The sequence below is a fragment of the Patiria miniata genome, unplaced genomic scaffold, assembly GCF_015706575.1.
Source record: "Patiria miniata isolate m_02_andy unplaced genomic scaffold, ASM1570657v1 HiC_scaffold_1, whole genome shotgun sequence".
NCBI classification, from domain to species: domain Eukaryota; kingdom Metazoa; phylum Echinodermata; class Asteroidea; order Valvatida; family Asterinidae; genus Patiria; species Patiria miniata.
The window spans coordinates 7,658,054-7,673,222 of record NW_024037047.1 but is presented as its reverse complement, the minus strand read 5'-3'; the positions used below and the strand labels follow the sequence as shown (position 1 = coordinate 7,673,222).

Here is a 15,169-nt window from a genome sequence, read left to right as displayed (position 1 = left end):
CTCGTTCAAGACGAATTGTATACTCATGTTTAGTTACGCAACACCAGATATTTATGTAAAATATTGACCTCAATATCTCGAAATAGACAATACTGTATCGTAATATTCTAAATGAGTAAAATATCTTCAAGCGCGTTAATTGTGACAATCGCGTGACCTTCTGCATGGTGGCCATCTGTGAGAGCAGTGGTTCTGTTCTGATTACATCGGCATGCGTAGACCTATTGTTCATTCACCGAATTCACATAACCAAAACATGCCCTTCAAAATGGCTGCTATGCACAAAGTCTATTTTGTGAAGACCAAATACCAAATATAGGTTTTCCTGGCCAATTTCCTGGAATGTTCATTCACTTCTGAAAATCGGTCATTCATTTTCGTCTGAGTTTGAATGCACGTCTCTAATTCCATTTCATTTTAACGCAAGTTCAATCATTTTCATTGTCTGTGCCTTCGGTTTTGAGAAACCGACGGCCAATTACGTTACCTGTGCATTCATTTACGCGAGCATACCTTTTCTAAATTGATTTCAGGTACAGCTAATTTGAGTGACGGTTAATGAAAAAAGAAACCCCTAATTGTATCTAGTGCCGATGGCATTAAACTAAAAGTGAAATAGAATGGTGAATGTTTGAAATCGCCATCTAAAAGCGAAAAAGAAGTCTTGTAAACGAATCTGAATGGACATAGACAAAAGGTGCTGCTCAATCACTTAACTGGTTGAACTGAAATGGAATCGAATGCTCTGGTAGCGAAAATGAAACGCGTGTTCAGAGCGATTCTCAAATTCAGATGAAAATGAATGACCGATTTTAAGAAGTGAATGAACATTTTAGGAAATTGGCAGGGAAAACCTGTAATAAAAAAAAGTAACATTAAATAGAAGCAATATTGTTTTACTCTTACTGTAAAATGATTGCGTTTGCACACATTCGACCGAGCACATACTGAGAACGACGTCAAATATCAAATATATATATTCCTTTACATATTCTGCATATATACATATTTACAATTTGTTCAGCAAAACTGTCAAGAGTTAAGGTACTATACTTTTTTTAAAGATACAAAAATACAAAATTATACAAATTATAAAATGAACAAGAAGAAACGTCAGCATTTTAAAATAAGACTTTACAAGCAAATACTGATGAATTATCGTTTAAAGAGCATTATTTCAAATGTAGTAAAAAATGACAAATTATAGCGGGGGGAGGGTGTGCCCCGCCCACATTAGTACAATGCATTCAACTTTGAAATAAAAAAAAGTGTTAAAGGTAGATTCCCATCTTTTATCATTTGTGCATATTGTTCGTTTGAAGCAACCAAAGTGCTCAAAATCTAAAAAGAAGGGTGCTGAACAACTAACCTGATGAAGTTTCAGCTCAGTGAATGCTGCATATACCGAGAAAACAATATTCTAGGATCTTGATTTCAAATCAAAAGTTGCCGAGTCATGTTTTGAATTGCGCCCGAATTCAGCGTCCGGGACACGTTCTCATTCAGCTAGTTGCAGCTACGCGATGTCGCGCACTGAACCAACGATTTATAGCAACTGCGCACACCTGTGCGTCGTGTCAACGCCTGCGCGCGCTTTGCTGAATTAAAAATGAACTACAAACGGAAATTTCCAAAAATGCGTCTTTAGACGCATCGTTGGAAAAGGCCTTCTTTCATTGTTTTCTTCAAAATGACAGCATGCCAGAACGAATACTTTCACAGAGAGTTTAGTGGCATTACTATCTTTCAACCAAGTATGTTTTTCAACAATAATTACGTCAGTTACTTTTGGATAGCTGCAAATGATGGACTGTAGCTTTAACACCTTGTTGCATATATGTGTTCAACTGGCCAGCTAAGATCTATAATCATTTTCTACAGATGTCCCAAAAAACATTTGGCCAATTCCATCATTACGGAAGGAAGTGTAAAGTCCGTGACAGAGCCAGGTAACCATGATATAAATTAATGATTCAGAGAAATGGTCCAAAACTTCTAGTCTGTAATCTCCTTAACCATTGCAAGATGATGGATGTATAAGATCTGAAAAATACATTTTCGGGTTTATTCACTGAGCTCTTAAAAGCTCTGTCACGGACTTAACGCTGGAATTGCCGATTTACTTTGAAAATGCAAATACAAATTGCAAGCCACGGTGGGAAAATTTTGTGAGAGAGAAAAATCTTAGTTAAAAATAGCAGCTCCTGATGGCAAAGTCATAAAAAATGCGATCGGTGGAAGAAATATATATATGCGAAGTCTGATTCTCTGAACAAGTCAGAACGTTAGTAAAAAATCATTACAAATAGGAGAGGTTCGTGAAATAGAGGTATTTTTAAAACAATTTACAAAGTTCGTTCATCCATAGTGATGTCGAGTTTGCCAAATAAAAGTAGATTTTTTTTTTCATCAGTAGTCCTTATTTTTTTGCTAAAAAGGCAATGATAGATATTTCAATTTACAAAGTTGACGTACATTTCAACAACTTTAACATTGTGAATGAAAACTCAGCATTACAGTTCTAAAAACTTAATATTTGAGAACATCGTAAAAAAATGGGAGGATTCACGCACAAACATAAAAGCATTTTAAAAATACCTTACTTTTTGTTTCTTTTATTATTATAATTATGACTCCTGAGTACATGACTTCTAAATATCGTCAGAAATAAATGACTCTTTTAATGTTGAGCAAAGAAATTGACTGGAGCGGGGTTTGAACCTGCGACCTCCGGATTGCCGTTCCGGTGCTCTACCAACTGAGCTATCCAGCACTATGATTGCGGTTCCCCCGTTTTGTCAATGTCTATGTTCAATAGATGACCTTGCATTCAGTACATCTTACGTTGGGTATAAAGAAGGTTGATCAGTGCATGTCAGATGACGTGTATACACGCAAAGGTTTTGCGGTATTCGGAACGGGTGACGGAAATACACACAACGAACGAGTGTGGAAATATCTGTCAGCGACCCGCTTGCAGCAAGCGAGGCCGGAAATATCGGGGTGTGCTACCTGCAGATGACGGCCTGACCCGTCTGGCATTGAGGTTCGTGAAATCTTGCGCCTGGGTCCGGTCGATGTCAAAATAATCCCGGCGCGAACTGGAGGGAATGTCTCCAAAGTCGCAACGCTTGGAACGTTCCATCAGGGAACATCGCCCGTTCCAAAGTGGGAACATGCGTTGCTCCCAATGGGAACAGCCCGGGAACGCCAGGTGATCCCGCATGGGAACGTTGGTCTATGCGTGTGCACGCTTCAGGAACGGCCTGCTCCAGTTGGGAACACGCTGGAAACACAGCGCATTCCTGATTGTTCCTCAAAGGAAGGTTCCATACAGAACGGGAACGTTCCGATTTTTGAGACGTTCCCTAAGAAAGAGGTTCATGTAGAGGTTTTCTCTCCAATGATTTACAAAGATAAGAACAAATCAACCCAGTGTTCAATGCGTGCTTAAGGCACTGTTTCTTTATGTTTGAAATTTGCCAATGAGATTACACCAACAATAGCATTTGGAGAGAGCACTGGGTACTTTTTCGTAGGTTCCATACGGAACGGGAACGTTCCGACTTTTGAGATGTTCCCTAAGAAAGAGGTTCATGAAGGGGTTTTCCCTCCAATGAAATACAAAGTTAAAACAACTCAACCCAGTTTTCAATGCGTGCTTAAGGCACTGTTTCTTTGTGTTTGCAATTCGCTAACGAGATTACTCCAACAATAGCATTTGAAAGAGGGTGTTCAGTATGAGTTAAAGTAGAGTGTTGTTTTCCTGAGGTTGGTCCTCATAATTTGGTGTTGTGGTCGTGTTCCGAGGTGTTGGACAACTGCCGGGTGTGTTCCAGGGATCCTGGCCGGGATTTCAGGAGCATCTGGTAGGCGATCTCAAACGCCTGGCCCAAGGTCATGATGATCTCTGTAGCCGTGTCCTGGGAGAAACAAAAAAGGGTAAAACACGAATAAATAAATGCACGTTACAAATTTCTTTTCCTGAACAGAAGGATTTATATTATTAACCTTCTTTAGCAAAGCGCTCTCATCAGATTCGGGAAGAGAAACATGTCACTTGAATGTTTTAGAAAGTTGGTAAGAGTAATGTGAATCAGGAGAATAGACTCAACGTTCACTTAGTATTCTCACCTCTACCTTGACGCTGAACACGTGGCAATACAGCTTCTCATTCTCGCTGTCTTTGGTGATGTAGGCAAAGGTCCTCAGGTCGTCCGAGTCCTGCGTGACGCAGGATATGTTACAAATCTCATGCTCCGTGATGATCAACTGTAAAGGAGGAGCAAAAAGAAAAACATTCCGATCAAATTTCTGGGCAGTCAGGAAATTCCAAACCACACAAGACTTTGTACAGCGTTTATCAATTTGTAATGGCATTCATGAGAAGTAAGAAACAAGGAAATCAGCAGATCCGAGGGAAAGTTGCATGCCTGGATAGGATCTTTCCTCGCCTTCCACCGCTGTGACTCAGGTTCGATTCCCGCCCTGATCCACATGCGGATTGGGTTTTCAGTCCCTACCTGATTATGTAGCATCCCCATAATCAGGATTCTCACCGAAATTGTAAAATGAAATGCAATGACTTTTCCATGACTGTTTCGCAACAAAATCCGGGCTTTCCATGACCAATTCCTACACTGTTTTGGCATCTTAGGAGCCCGTTTTACATGCACAATTCACTGGTCAGTCATCACACTGAGGCAAGGGACACCACTCCCTTTCAGCCTTCCAGTTTGACACAAGACCACTGAGCACCACAATAGCATCACAATGGTGCATTGAACATGCAACAAGTATAGAGGGTGAGTAAAAAAAAAACGAAACCAAAATGTTGGGACCATTGTTTTAGTGTAGTTCTGCATGGAGCACTTTCAAAATCTAGGATATAAAAGCCCAATTCATAAGCTTTCTTTTAGTAGAAGAATCATTCAAATCACTTATGTATTTTTGAAGTTACGTAATTTTAAACACAACCGCCGTTTTAAAGTTCTGTTCACGGATCACAAAAAAAACCCCGAAAACAATTCACACACATCCTTATGTGATTTGTTTTCGTTTTGCTGAAAGAACGCCAAACTTTTTTTGTGATCCGTGGACAGAACCTTTAAACAGTGGTTGTGTTTAAAATTATGTAACTTGAAAAGTACACGAGTGATTTGAATGATTCTTGTACTAAAAGAAAGCTATTGAATTGGGCTTTCATATCCTAGATTTTGAAAATGCTACATGCAGAACTTCACTAAAATAATGGTCCCAACATTTGGGTTTCGTTTTATTTTACTCACCCTGTAGAGCAGACATGCATAAAGAGGAAGTATAATACACTGGAATGCAAACTACATGTAGAATGCAAACTGGAAGACTGCCATAAGGCCCGTTCATACTTCACGTGAAAGCGAAGCAAAATTTGTGACGTCAACAATAATTTCACAGCACGTCCACCATTGTTGACAACATGAATTTCACTTCGCACTTGCTTTCACTTGAAGTATAAACCAGCCTAGGCTATAGCCAAATAGTACGCATCCTCACGTATGTGTTGTGTAGGATTCCGTGACTTTTCCATGACTTTTTGTCTTGGAATATCAACTTTCAATGACTACTTGTAAAATATATAACAACATTCCACGACTTTTCCATGACTTTTCATGATAGCTTTAAATTCCCTCTACAGGTTTCTTCAGGCTTGTGAGCCAGAGTGTCCTGAGTACATTTGCAGAATCTTGCACTCGCGGGTAGGCTAAAAAATGTTATGCACTGTTCTTTCATGAAATAAGTCTCCGGTTTCTGGTCTGAGCGCGCATCGCCGTAGCCATGCGCATCGGCAAAATTAAACTATATTTTGTTCAACGTAAGATGATGTCTCAAAACCACAAAACTCACTGGTTTGACTGTAATCCTGCCGCTGCACAATTTTAACGTGTTTTTAGAAGGGGTTATGGTCGAGAATAAGCTTTATGTGGCCTTTCTGGGTTCCCATATATTTTGTACTGAATTTAGTCGGGCACCATTTGCAGATGGTGTTGTTATCTTGTAATTGTGCGTCTGGAAGCCAGACTGAGGGAGCAATGGTCATGTATCTGGAACCTGTAAACGCTTTTTAATTAAATTTATAAATTCCCATATTTAGCGCAATATGTTAGGGAGCAGACTAATGACCAGCCTGGCAGCACAGACAAAGGCACGATGTCACTGTATGGTCTGACGTTACCGTTTTCGCTGATTTTCTCTTAACTATCCAAATTTCTTGAAGAATGCTCGTGTCGGTCGAGATCGTAAGTGGGTGCAGAATTCTCAAGCCGTATGGCCTTACTGAGGTCATCTCAAGCTCCACCCTGAGGGATATTTTTGTGAGTTTTAAGGGGATCAAAGCGTCATCTGCAATATCAGCCGACATTTGAAGGAAAAAAAGTAAGGGGGAAAAAAAAAAACCCGCCTCGCCGAACCACTTTTGGGCAAGCTCCATACAAGAAACTTGACACTTTTTTGGGGGCTTATCCATACCTTAGATTTGAAGTCGATGAATTTGACGCCCAGGTAGCTGATGGACAGCGTGATGGATGGGACTTTCTGCAGGTGTGAGGCGGATCGCCGCAGCTTAGAGCAGGATTCCTGCGTGGAGTCCAAACCTTTGACTTCCTTCACGAGCGTCGAGCCAAGATACTAGAAAAACAAGACAAAATAAACTTGTGAGTTAAAAGCAGAATCGGGCCACTCTATGCTAGAAATTGATCAAATCAATTAAAAATTCGAAATCTGAAATCTTAACTCCATTTGTTTAAAAAAGGAATTGACTCTCTTAGGTAGGTCCTACAAAGTTTCCCCCGAAGAAGAATCAAGGCAGTGTCAAACACTTCTGACATAGAATTGTGCAAAGCCGACCCGAAACCGACTTTGGGTCAGGTTAGTTTGTCCATCATTTCAGTCGGGTTGGTTTCGGTTTTGCGTTTGCGATTTTCGGGTCGGATCGGGTCAGTTAAGACATCTTGGAAAAATCCAAACTAAACAAAAAAAACCCCCAGAAAAAGTCCAGAAATTCACAGGATGCAATATTTATTGCAGAGTCACTGTGCCCAGTATGACCAAAGTGGTTTGCAGTCTATCACGCACGGTCTATGACATGTAGGCCCACCAGCAGGTCAAGTTGTGAGTGCCGTATGGTATGATTCAGTTACTGAATCTGAATCTGAGAGATGACGATTTTCACGTAAACTGGGTAAGTTCACGCACAAAAAGTGGACACAGTTGCCCAAGCCAGAATTTTTGTTTTGTTTTCCGGGTCAGTTGACTGTTTAGAAATGTAACAAAATAGAAAGTTGCGCAAAAGATGTTCCTAAGAAAAACTCATTTCACGGACCCTTTGAATTGCCTCTGATGGAAAACACATGAAAGCCACATGTTTCCTTCAAATCAGCAAGAAAAAGTTGTTTTCTTGAACACCCCCCACCCAAAAAAAATACTCACCGACGCAGTGTAATTGCAACAGCCCTTCATGAGTGCCTCTGGTGGATGCATCCATTGCATAGCAGGGGAAACTGGTCCGTTTTCCACCTCCTCGGAATTAGACGCACTGTCCCCCACCCTGTCTGACGGCCTATCTCTCACACTCTCGGTCACTCTGTCTGACACCCTATTCGTCACCTTATCTGACGCAGTCATGTTGTCATAGTCCTCAATGTCCGAGTGCTGCCGAGATGGCTCCCGCCCTGTTTGGGCGTCGGCCGTGGCGGGCGTGTCCAGGGCGGAGAAGGGTTTAGGCTTGGTGGGGGTGGACACCTCCTTAGAGTAATCCTTGAAGAGGTCGATGTCCAGGGAGGCGGACTGCTCCGAGGCCGTGCTGGAGAGCTGCTTGCGCCGCTCAAAGGAGGACAGCTTCAACTCCTGGATTGGAAGAAAAAAAGCACAGTCACTTGATGACTAACTCTGACTCCTTCGGTCTCAATTTATTTGGTTTTGCTTTGAACAGAACAAATATTTTTAGGGGGATGGACTTGTAAGGGACATCCCTGCTTGCTGAAAACAAAATTCTATTTGGGTCCACTTGAGTTGCTCTGAAAACTGTTTGGTTTAGCAAGGCTTTGGAGTACCAAGGGAAAGTTCGCGCAACAACCATTAGTCAACCAATGGTTAGTTGGTGTCGAACAGTGCGCATGCGCTGTAACATTAGAGTGCGAATGACTCTAGTCGAACCATTGTCAACATATGGTGGTCACAAGTATGTTTGGATTGTTTATGCCCTTTGACCTGTTGAATGAACTGGGAGATATCTCCGAGGCCAACCAGGGGGTAGTACAACTAGCTACGTTTAATCTCTTGTCAATGGTTGCCTCTGCACTGAAGTAACAAGACGAGGCTATTGACAACCAGCGATGCAACCGGGCCCAGTAGGCTGGTTCAAAATAATCGACTAGCGTAGTTCAACCGTCGTCGACTAGACAGAGTTTGGGCTAACTTAGTTGAACTATGGTTAACAATAGTTCTTGCGCAAACTTGCCCAAGTCTGAAACAGGTGTTACTTACCAGGTCATCAGTGGTGAGCTCCAGGGAGTCAGGCCTGGGTATACTGCCCCCACTGCTGGCTACGCTGTGCCTTCGCTCACCCAACGAAGCAAGTATCCTCTTCCTATGCCCCAACATGTGAACCTCAAGGACCTGGGTCAATCCAAAACGGATCAAATGTGATCAAATGTCATATCCCATCGGGTCCTAGTGCCAACATTCTCAAGATTCATCATAGTGAAAGCGCCCTCTACCACTGAACATTCCCAAGATTCATCATGGTGAAAGCGCCCTCTACCACTGAACATTCCCAGATTCATCATAGTGAAAGCGCCCTCTACCACTGAACATTCCCAAGATCCATCATGGTGAAAGCGCCCTCTACTGCTAAATAATTTCCAAGATTCATCATGGTGAAAGCGCCCTCTACCGCTGAACATTCCCAAGATTCATCATGGTGAAAGCGCCCTCTACCACTGAACATTCCCAAGATTCATTATAGTGAAAGCGCCCTCTACCACTGAACATTCCCAAGATTCATCATAGTGAAAGCGCCCTCTACTGCTAAATAATTTCCAAGATTCATCATGGTGAAAGCGCCCTCTACCACTGAACATTCCCAAGATTCATCATGGTGAAAGCGCCCTCTACCACTGAACATTCCCAAGATTCATCATAGTGAAAGCGCCCTCTACTGCTAAATAATTTCCAAGATTCATCATGGTGAAAGTGCCCTCTACCGCTGAACATTCCCAAGATTCATCTTAGTGAAAGCGCCCTCTACCGCTCAACGTTCCCAAGATTCATCATGGTGACAGCGCCCTCTACCGCTGAACATTCCCAAGATTCATCATAGTGAAAGCGCCCTCTTCCACTGAACATTCCCAAGATTCATCATGGTGAAAGCGCCCTCTACCACTGAACATTCCCAAGATTCATCATGGTGAAAGCGCCCTCTACCGCTGAACATTCCAAAGATTCATCATAGTGAAAGCGCCCTCTACCACTGAACATTCCCAAGATTCATCATGGTGAAAGCGCCCTCTACCACTGAACATTCCCAAGATTCATCATGGTGAAAGCGCCCTCTACCACTGAACATTCCCAAGATTCATCATAGTGAAAGCGCCCTCTACCACTGAACATTCCCAAGATTCATCATGGTGAAAGCGCCCTCTACCGCTGAACATTCCAAAGATTCATCATGGTGAAAGCGCCCTCTACTGCTGAACATTTCCCAAGATTCATCATAGTGAAAGCGCCCTCTACCACTGTACTTGCCAGGGACTCGCTGCATGAGAGGAACAAAAATCCACATTCAGTTTTGGTTTCCGACTACCTTTTTTGCTTGTACTTACGGTTTCGAGCTCGACTTCCCAGAGTTCCATAGCGCGTTCCATGGAGGTGATCCCGTTGGCTAGGAAGTTGGGTATGCAGTCGTTGAGGAGAAGGCTCCGTAGCCACTCCGAGACAGAGCTGGGCATGCTGCCTTTTTGAGCTGGATAACAACAAAAAAGTGAATACTTTAGTTTGCTTTAGTTGACGCCCAGCTGCTTAACCAGTTCATGTCAGATGACGTGTCTACATGCAATGGTTTTGCAGTATTCGGAACGGATGACGGATAAACACGCAACGAGCGAGGCCAGAAATATCTGTCAGCGACCCGCTCACAGTGAGCGAGGCCAGAAATATCAGGGTGTGCTACCCGCAGATAACAGCCTGAACCCGTCTGGCATCAAGGTTTGTGAAAAACAATCCCGCGCCTGGGTCCAGTCGTTGTCAAAATAATGTCAACATTTTTGGATAGCTGCAGATGATATACGTGTACTCTACATTTAAAAGGTAGAGTAGATCTTTTCCAGCTATCCAAAATGTAACTGACGAAAATAGTGTTGAAAGCTATACTTGGAATGCTGGCAATTTGAAGAAAACAATAAAAGAAGGTCATTTCCAAAGATCTGTCAAGTGACACATTTTGGGCTTACTGATTGTCTTCATGACTGGGAGGGCGCTGGTGGACTGCAGGATGATCTTACGATGCAGCTCCTCCATGACCCCCATCTCAATCAGGTCAGAATCCTCCAGAATGCTTCCTCCCTGCAAGACACAACACCAATGTGGACAGTACTGCAAGAGTTGTGATACATTTTCACAAGTCTGTCTCTAGTCAACCTCCTCCCCAAGGTGTCGAGCAGTACGCGCCCACCACTACCTGCTCTCTCACCCTGGTATTGGATCATTTGCATGTGCAAGATTTTTGAACACGTATGCAAATGAGGAACAGTCTGGTGCCTGGATATGCGTTACATTAGCGTTTGTTTTTGTATGCGGTGTCTGGGGTAAAAACAGAGTCAATTCGTAGCAGTGCGAGCCACGGCGTGAGTTATGAAAACACGATTTTTTTAATCAAACCGTTACGATCTTATCGAGACAACATGCAGTATCATATTTCATATTAATATGAGCAAATTGAAAAGGAAATTAGTATTTTCGAGAAGGCATGGACGAACGATCGCGAAAACATGTACTGCACGTTGTGAATTATAGCACCAAGTACACGACAAAAAATCTATTACTAGCAAATTGCGGTAACGAATCAGGATGCAGGAAGAAAGTTTCCTATCCAGGGCTTACTATTGGAAACGCGGTTGGAAATAAAGTTAGCACTGGGGACGAGGTTGGTCTCTAGTGATCACAAGTCGTCATGAGTCCGTCATTGAGTCATCACAAGTCACTCACAAGTCACTCAGATGTCATCACAAGTCACTCACTAGACAATCGTAAGTCAATCACAAGCCAATCACAAGCATCACAAGTCAATCACAAGTCATAACAAGTTAATCGTCAATAGCCAATCACAAGTCACCAGAAGTCATCACAATCAGCACTTGCAAATCACAAGTCAATCACTCACAATCACAAGCCCAGTCTAGGGGCTAGAAGTTGCTATAGTCTGGTACGCGATAATTCGCCGCCGCGAGAGGGCATTGTCATGACCAACCGATATCAGCCACGAACCTCTCAGGAACAACGTCTAGGGAAATTCGTACCGGTTGTGTAATGCGCGCGCACCTGTTTGGCCTAATCTATGCAGCGCGCATTCAAAACATTTCATTGTAGTTCCGAACCAAAGTCTTAAATTTCTTCCAGTAGTATAAAAGATGCAGCAAGACTTTTGTGCAACTTCACTGGTCAGCTCTTTTGTTGTGTGCGTGGGACTGAAAATGGACCGTAATTGCCTGCAGAAGTAACGCATGCGCACTAGTTTCCCTTATTTTTTAGGGGGCGATGTTACAAGTTTCTCTAGACGTTGTTCCTGACAGGTTCATGGGTGATATTTGTTGGTCGTGATAACGCCCTCTCGTGGCGGCGGGTTACTGCGGCGGTGGGTTATCACCATAGTGCTATATTAAATTACTAGAGCGCTAACTTGACGTACAAAGTAATGCCTGATGGGCGCATCCATGTTTGTGCACAAACCTATGGAAAACTCGAAATTTTGTACGGCTTTTGTACGGCTATTTGCATATCTGCGTTTGTATTCCATACCGGTGCGTCATCGAAGCCAACAAGCCCAAAACCGAAACGCATGATCAGCAAATGAGCGTTTCATTTTGCTCTACGCAAACAGCGCAACGTGTGCGCGTCCCTCCGCTGCAGATGCCTTTCGCTGTGACGTTTTTTGAACCGTCATGACGCGCTTAAGTTGTTTGCGTATCTTCCACTTGCGCGTTGCATTTAGAGTACACTTTTAAAATTCAATCCATCTATTTTGATTGTGTTCTACAAACACGCACATGAATTCAAAATGTCTGCGCCCAGAGTGGCTTCAAAGCGTCTCCGCAGGCAAGAATGAAGAGTTAGCGCTCTGGTAATTTAATATAGCTCTATGGTTATTGCGTATCAAACCATAACAATGCCTAGCCCCTAGACTAACACAAGTCAAGTCATTAGCCGTTCACAAGTAATCATAGGTGAAGTCATTAATCAGTACAAGTCAATCACAAGTCATCAGAAACCAATCACAATGTACCACCTACCATAAAGTCCAAGTTGTCAAACCCGTTAGCAATCAGCATGTTTTCATATTGCCCCATGCCCAGATTGTCCAGCCAGCCCCCAACACTCTGAGGTTTAGTGGGACCTGATAGAAAAAGAAATTTAGAATTCCTTAAAAAAAAAATGTAAAATAGGGCATGTAGTGTATCATGCATAGAAACACGTAGCAACTAGCTTTTTCCAAACAATATGGATAGATTCCAATTTAAAAAAAAATTACATTGGGCTCATTTTCCAAGATGGCTACTGCATTTTATACCAAAATGGCTACTTTCCTCCGTCAAGACTATTTTTCAGCCTTGCTCCAAGTCACCAAATAGCATATTTAACATTTTCACTTTTTCATTCGATTTTGTTTTGAACCCTCCAAACTTTCTCAAAATAATATATACATGGCCAAGAAATGGTTCAGGACATTTTACTAGTACATCGATACCCTATTCTCATGCCACACATGATGATAACTGTCATTTTATGCTTCTGGGAACAAGACCAAGATGGCCGCCATAAGGGTTAATTACCTTCAAACATTTTTTCAAACTCCTTCTGGAAGTCTCTGATGTAGACCGATTCCCGGACCAGACCTGCTCCGAAGGATGCCATGATGCTCTCAATCTGGAGGAAAAAAGAAACAAAAGGAGAAAACATTGAAAGTCGATCAAGGTCAGGGCAACTCAAGCATGATGTCTGTGACAGAGCTTTTAACCACTTCGCGCCGGGATTATTCTGACATTGACCGGATCCAGGCGCGGGATTGTTTTTCATGAACCTCGATGCCAGACGGGTTCAGGCCGTCATCTGCGGGCAGCACACCCTGATATTTCCAGCCTCGCTCGCTGTGAGCGGGTCGCAGACAGATATTTCTGGCCTCGCTCATTGCGTGTTTATCCGTCATCCGTTCCGAATACTGCAAAACAGTTGCGTGTATACACGTCATCCGAGGCGAACTGGTTAACAGCCAGAGAATAAACCCGAATATGTATTTTTCAAACCCTAACGTTACACAATAAATTTCAAGCAGACAAAAAAAAAAATCACAAGCAACACAGAAAATTTTGTGTGTGCACGCCTCAGCCAAAAGGTTTTTATTAAAAAAATGTCGGGTACCGAAATCTGGGCAGCCGACCCATCATGCATGCAGCACATTATTATTATTATTAATATTCAAATTTTGGGCACCTCAAAGGCCCAGAGCACCAATAGCTCATCCAAGCACCATTTGACTCGGAGACCATAGCTCTTCCGTTTTTTTGGGCACCCACAAAGGCCCAAGGGCAGCTCCAAGCACCATTTGACTCGGAGCACCACAGCTCAATCCTCATTGCAATAAATGACCTATTTACGATAGGCCGAACTGAAAATCCATTAAGAAAGTGCCGGTAAACTTTATATCACCACAAAGCTTATGATAAATTGTTCCTATGTGCATACATTGTATGCCAAGACCACAAAAGAAATTTTGCTGCTTATAAATAATTTGATCATTTAGCGATAAAATTGATTATCAGTTTAAAGTGCTTACCTGCGCCCACTCTGAGGTCTCATCAATCCCTCCGGCGTTTTCCTCCGCCCCTTCCTTGTGTCCTGTGACTCCGCCCCCTCCTCCTCCTCCTCCTCCCCCTCCCCCATCAGTGGGCGGGGTGTCCAGGAGTCCGTTCTCTCCGATCATGCTGGTCCTGGACGAGCTCACCAATGACCAGTCCGTCATGTACTGGGACAGGGAGAAACGCGAGGTGGCCTCTAAGGAGAGATTGCGGCTGCCGCGGTTGGACCCGTAGATCAGACCTGCAAAATCGTTAAAAAAAATATACATGTTATATAAATTTGGATTTAAACCAGCTCCGTGCGTCTACCATTGAGGGCACTATTCATGGCATACCATTACTGCTGAAGTAGAACTGGACCCAATTTAAAAGAAGTTGAACAAAAATGTTTGCACTTCAATTTTATTTCCGAACAGTACTAAGCGTTATTGTTATACAACATTTGAAAACATCAAAAAACAAAACTACCAAACTATCATGAAATACCTTACTTGACTGTAAGTCAATAGTAGTCTCCAGCATCCTGTGAAGTCATGGCACTTGGTGTGCTGTCATTTTCAAGATAAGTGGAATTTTTGTTTCAATTTCCAACAATGGTTGGCCAACCATCGTTGGAAAAAACTGACTTTTTTCAAATACTGCCCCCAATTTCCCAAATTTAGTTAGTCCACATTTTGTTTGCAATCGGTTACACATCCGTGATGTAAATTCAATATTAGGTTGAGTGCAGACCAAAAAAACCTTATTTTACTATTGGTTGCAAGACAATAATTCCGTTCTCAGAGAGTAGATTGGTTTCTGTTCCACAATTAGTATCGATAGTGTACGGACCGGGAACCAGTCTGCTTGCAAAGCGGATCTGTTGTGCCAAAAAAACAAAACATCTGCACTATAAAGTAGGAGGTTGCGGGTTCGAGTCCCAACTGAGTGATTTTTTTTCCTCACTCGGGAGGTAACACACTGAGTATACAGTGTTTAAACGTTGGTGAAGGGCAAAACCTAATTTGATTGATATCACCCCGACGCAAAATTCCATCTTATAATAGTTTATGCGGTACCCGCTG

The 15,169-nt window shown here is 42.6% G+C and overlaps 1 protein-coding gene across 1 annotated transcript; it reads right to left on the bottom strand.

Moving 5' to 3' along the window:
* Positions 1 to 2,013: 2,013 nt before the first annotated feature.
* On the bottom strand, positions 2,014 to 14,389 carry LOC119721450 (ankyrin repeat and SAM domain-containing protein 1A-like). The gene is made up of 10 exons (XM_038191533.1): positions 14,084 to 14,389; positions 13,083 to 13,176; positions 12,543 to 12,646; positions 10,488 to 10,599; positions 9,861 to 10,000; positions 8,524 to 8,655; positions 7,468 to 7,884; positions 6,508 to 6,666; positions 4,135 to 4,272; positions 2,014 to 3,923 (listed from the first exon to the last, which is right to left on the bottom strand). Exons 1-10 carry the CDS (start codon positions 14,372 to 14,374, stop codon positions 3,780 to 3,782), a joined length of 1,731 nt encoding a protein of 576 aa, XP_038047461.1. The 5' UTR covers positions 14,375 to 14,389; the 3' UTR covers positions 2,014 to 3,779.
* Between the last annotated feature and the right edge of the window lie 780 nt (positions 14,390 to 15,169).

What these genes read in the sequence shown, in the direction of transcription:
- LOC119721450 (XM_038191533.1), bottom strand. Translation starts at nt 14,374, where the DNA reads ATGTATATTTTTTTTAACGATTTTGCAGGTCTGATCTACGGGTCCAAC. An exon ending in GTTTGAAAAAATGTTTGAAG is followed by an intron (nt 12,647 to 13,082) that starts GTAATTAACCCT and finishes TTTTTCTATCAG; the next exon opens with GTCCCACTAAACCTCAGAGT. An exon ending in TGTTCAGCGTCAAGGTAGAG is followed by an intron (nt 3,924 to 4,134) that starts GTGAGAATACTA and finishes TGTTTCTCCCAG; the next exon opens with GACACGGCTACAGAGATCAT.